We start from the raw sequence: 4,952 nt of genomic DNA on the forward strand, positions 1-4,952 counted from the left end.
ACACACACACACACACACACACACACACACACACACACACACACACAGACTCTGGGAAAAACCATCTCCCTTTTCTCTCCCTACCCCCAGCTCCTGGAGAGAGAGGTATGTGTCAGATATAGGATCAAGTCAAACATGGGACTTGGAGTTGAGAGAGATCTGTGTTCAAATCCCAGCATTCACAAACTGTATCACTCTGGGCAAGTCATTTAACCTAACTGAGCCTCAGTTTTTTCACCTTATAAAATGGGGTAATCATCCTTGTTCTGCTTATATTTCAAGGTCATTGTAAGGAAATTGCCTTGTTAACCTTAAAGCCTAATAAAAATTAGAATTCTAGATATATCTATATACATAATTATATATAGATAAATAGATAGATATGCATGTATATCAGCTAGCACTTATATAGTTCTTCAAGGCTCTTTACATTTATGCTCTCATTTAATCCCAATACTAACTCTTGGAAGTACATGTTATTATTATATTTATTTTACATATAAAGAAACCGAGGCCAAGAGAGAGGTAAAGTATCTTGCCCAGAGTCATACAGGTAGGTGCTGAAATGGAATCAGACTCTAGGCTTGGAATCAGGAAGAGGAGTTCAAACCCAGCCTCAGACACTTACTAACTGTGTGAGCTTGGACAAGTTACTTCACTTCTGTTTGCCTCAGTTTCTCCAGCTGTAAAACGGGGATTATACTAGTACATATGCCCCTGGGTTATCGTAGGCTCAAATGTGATAATATCTGTAAAGCGCTTAGCAGAGTACCTGGCACATAGTAGGCTCTACATAAATGCTAGCCATCATCATCATCATCCCATTGGTAAATGTTTGAGGTCAGATTTGAATTCAGGTCTGCCTTGACTCCAGGTCCATCGCTCCACCCATTATTCCATCTAGGCACACATAGATATGTGTGTACAGGGAGCAGCTTCTACCAGACGAAGCCGGACAAAACCTGATGCCTGAACAATGGGCGCGAGCTTCTGGGTCCAGGGACCCTCTGGCTGTCTAGCATGGCCTAGAACGTGGAGGAGGGTGGAGGGGGGGCAGGAATAAGGGGCTAGACCTGGAGTCGGCAAGAGCCATTTTCAAATCCCACCTCAGACGCTGTCTCCATGGTAGTCATTTAGCCTCCCCTTGCCTCAGTTTCCTCATGAACTCATTGGCCTCTAAGATCCTTCCCAGATCTCACTCTGAGCTTCCATGATAAGTGGGGAAGGGACAGCTCCATCGGCCCCTTCCCCAGCAAGGCTGGGTGCTCCCCCGGCTCCCTGGGGTCTGGTCTCCCCCCTCCAGGGAAGAGATCCTTCTAAGATACTGAATAATAGCTTTGGGCTCTTCCCACCTTCTTTCTCTGGGAGAAGAGCCATCACATGGCCAGGAGGTGAGAAGCAGGGAGCATCTGAGCATCCTAGGATTTAGGGCAGGAAGGGACCTCACGGATGATCTTGTCTGGCCTCATTTGGGCTCCCCCAGAGCGAGGGATCAGGTAGCAGCCCAGGACCTTACAGGGAGTAGAGATAAAGCTGCCCATCCAACCCAGGCCCTGTCACTCTAAAGCCATCACCACAGTCCATGCTGCCTTGAAGATCATCCGGTCATTTTTCGGATGAGGAAACTGAGGCCTTGGCCGGGTTTGGTTGATGCAGCAAGCAGACAGGGGAGAGATTACCGAGTTAGAGACGGATTCCCTTCTCCTGTCCCCTCGATTTTCACTGGAGGATAGCGGCCCAGAGAGATAAGGAGACTTTGGCCCTGGGTCACATATAGTAGGTGGCAGAGCCTTGGCTGAATCTGAACCCAGGACTGGACTCCAAATCCCTCGACTGTTACCTTGGCCCGGGTCACTTCTGGATAACTAAACGTCGCTGCCTTCCCTCTCATTCTGGGGCTCCGGGTTCTAGGATTTGGCCACCCCCTGGCCTTTGGCCTGTCTAAAAAGGGGCTCCCCATTATATCTCCTGCACCCACTCTTTTTCTTTCCCATCTCCTGCCACCCCAGGATGATCTGTTTGCTGACTTGGCCAACCTGAGCCACCTCTTCCTGCATGGGAATCGCCTCCGGGTGCTCACCGAACACGTCTTTAGGGGCCTGGCGGGGCTGGACCGGCTCTTGCTGCATGGGAACCACCTGCAGATTGTCCATCCGGCGGCCTTCCGGGGCCTGGCCCGCCTCACCATCCTCTACCTATTCAACAACAGCCTGGCCTCGCTGCCGGGAGAGGCCCTGGCCGACCTCCCTGCGCTGGAGTTCCTGAGGCTCAATGACAACCCCTGGGTGTGTGACTGCCGTGCCCGGCCTCTCTGGGCCTGGTTCCAGAGGGCCCGGGTCTCCAGCTCAGACGTCACCTGCGCCACCCCCCCTGAGCGCCAGGGCCGAGACCTCCGGGCCCTCCGGGAGTCTGACTTTGAGGCCTGCCCCCCCGCCGCTCCGACTCGACCAGGAGGCCGTGCCCGGGGCAACAGTTCCTCCAACCACCTGTATGAGCTGGGAGAAGCTGGGGGGGCCCCCCCTGCGGATCCCTCTACCTTATACCGGGACTTGCCGGCCGGAGACCACAAGGGCTCCCAGGGGGGCGACACCCCCACGGAAGAAGACTTTTGGAGTCACTATGGGGATGAGGACGGGAGGAAGGGAGAGGTGTGCTCTGGCCCGGCCTGCCCCACCTCTCTGGACTCTGGAGGCCCTTCCCAGCACCACGGTCTGCCCACCCCTCTGCTCTGCCTCTTGTTGCTGGTCCCCTACGGCCCCTGATGGGCAGCCTGGCACTTGAAGGGGCAGCGAGTGGAAGGAGGGCAGCCAAGGATGGAGGCTAAGGGGGAACAGGGGTCTAGATGGCCCTCTGCCTCCATCCGCTCTTTTCTGCTGCTCCCTTTGCACTGACTCGTTCCCCCTCCCCACCTTTTCCAGGACACTCTTCCATGGGACACATCATCCTCCCAGGCCCTGCTCTTGTCCTCAGGATGCTTACTATGGGCATTCCTCCTCCGTCTTCTCTCCTAACCCCAGCCACTAGCTCCTCCCTCCTCTTCCCAGGGCCGGGCTTAGGTTGTCCACAGATCCACCTGCAGCCCCTTTGGGGGCCAGAATAGTACTTGAGGGAGGGAGTATTTGCTTTCCAGAGCCGTGTCCGTCAGCCGAACCTCCCCAGTGGATCGGAGCTCCTAATGCGACAACATGCCGGACGAAGACTTGCCCCGCATCCCCGCCAAAGACTATCGTGGGGTAGTACCCCAAAGAAGGCCATTCAGATCCTGGCAATGGATGCCCCCCAGTGCTCCAGCTTATCCTGGCCCTCCCCAAACCCCTGAGAAGGAAGGGAAGTTTTCCCCATCCGTCTCTTCTGGACATTTTTGGGGGCAAGGGGGCTCCCGGAGACCTTTCTTCTCCATCATGCCCCCATGCGGCAAAGAACAAAAAATTGTTTGACAACAAATTTATTAAAAAATTCTATTATTTTAGATCTGTCTATGGGACTCCTTCACTCTTAGCTCCCAAAGGGGTGGACTCTCATTGATCCTTGAATCCTAGTATTCTGAGCCACAGAGACCTTTACAGATCCCCTACTCTGACCCTTTCATTGTCCATGAGTCATTGAGTCCGAGGGAGGCAAAATGATTTATTCAAGTTCTCATAACTGGCAAATAATGGGGCCAGGACTCAAACCCAGGGCCACTGAGAATCTAGAGCTGGAAAGAGCCTTAAGGACCACCTCAAACCTAGGGACACATAAGTGGCAACCAAGGCATGACTTGAACCCAAGTGTTCTGACTTTACTTCCAACTCCTTCCAAGCAGGAAAGGAAATCTCCATTAAAATCAGGAAAAGCTAGGAAAAGGAAGGAAATCTTTAGACTCAGTTAGTGACTAAGAAGCTAGTGGCCCAAAAGCAATGGGTCTGAAGCTGTAAGAGATGAATTTATTTCCCAGCTCCGGGGAGAAATGAAGTCAGAGTACTTCTCCCAACAGGTGGTAAGCTTAATCTGGACTATTTTAGATCTTGGGGCACCTTCTTTCTTGGGGCAGCTAGGCGCCTCAGTGGATAGAGTACCAGATCTGTAGTCAGGAAGACCAGGGTTCCAGTCTGGTCTCAGACACTTCCTAGCTGGGCGAGCTACTCGATCCTGTTTGCCTAGCCTTTGCCTTTCTGTCTTAGAGTTGTTATGAAGACATAAAGGGTGAGCTGAAAAGGAATGCTGCTCCTTTAGGGTGATTGAAGTAGGCAAAGTCTTTTGCCTGGTACAAATCAATGACCAAGAAGCCTTATTAAGCACCTACTGTGTGCCAGGCACTTCACTAGACACTGAGAATACAAAAACAAAAGCAAAGTCAGGTCTGTCCTCAAGGAAACTACACTCTCTCAGGGAAGTGAGCATGAGGAAGGGAGATGGACTGAGAATAATCTCTCTCCCATCCCAATGCCTGTTGTTGTTCAGTCATTTCAATCATGTCCAATTCTTCTTGACTCCATTTGGAATTTTCTTGGCAAAGATACTGGAGTGGTTTGCCGTTTCCTTCTCCAGCTCATTTGATAGACGAAACAGGCAGACAGGGTGAAGTGACTTGCCCAAGGTCATATAGCTAGTAAGTGTCTGAAGCTGAGTCTTCCTGACTTCCTGATGTCAGGCTGGCACTCTAGTCTTCACTATCCTGCCCTCTCCAACCCTTGACTCTTCCGCTATGAGCAATGACAGAAATACTGCTCCTTCTATCATCTAGTGTGGGCAGAAATTCCATCCTTGTGCTTCTCATCATTCCATTCAACAATTAACCAAGCATTTATTAAGCTCCTACTGTATGCCAGGCAATGGGGTTATGAAGATAAAACAGATAAAATGTAGCAGTTCCTGCCTTCAAGGAAATGCCATTTAACTGGGAAAGCAGCATGTACACAAGTAAGTAAGTGCTAAGTATATAAGAAAGAAATCCAAAGGGCTTTTTGAGG

The 4,952-nt window shown here is 51.1% G+C and overlaps 1 protein-coding gene across 1 annotated transcript; it reads left to right on the top strand.

The window, feature by feature from the left end:
- Positions 1-1,911: 1,911 nt before the first annotated feature.
- On the top strand, positions 1,912-3,403 carry LOC123256096 (reticulon-4 receptor-like 2; the record flags this gene model as incomplete). Its single annotated transcript, XM_044684785.1, has 1 exon — positions 1,912-3,403. A coding segment is annotated over one exon (851 nt), but the record flags the coding sequence as incomplete, so codon positions are not given.
- Positions 3,404-4,952: the final 1,549 nt, after the last annotated feature.

This window comes from Gracilinanus agilis, unplaced genomic scaffold (genome assembly GCF_016433145.1).
Source record: "Gracilinanus agilis isolate LMUSP501 unplaced genomic scaffold, AgileGrace unplaced_scaffold56012, whole genome shotgun sequence".
Lineage (NCBI taxonomy): Eukaryota > Metazoa > Chordata > Mammalia > Didelphimorphia > Didelphidae > Gracilinanus > Gracilinanus agilis.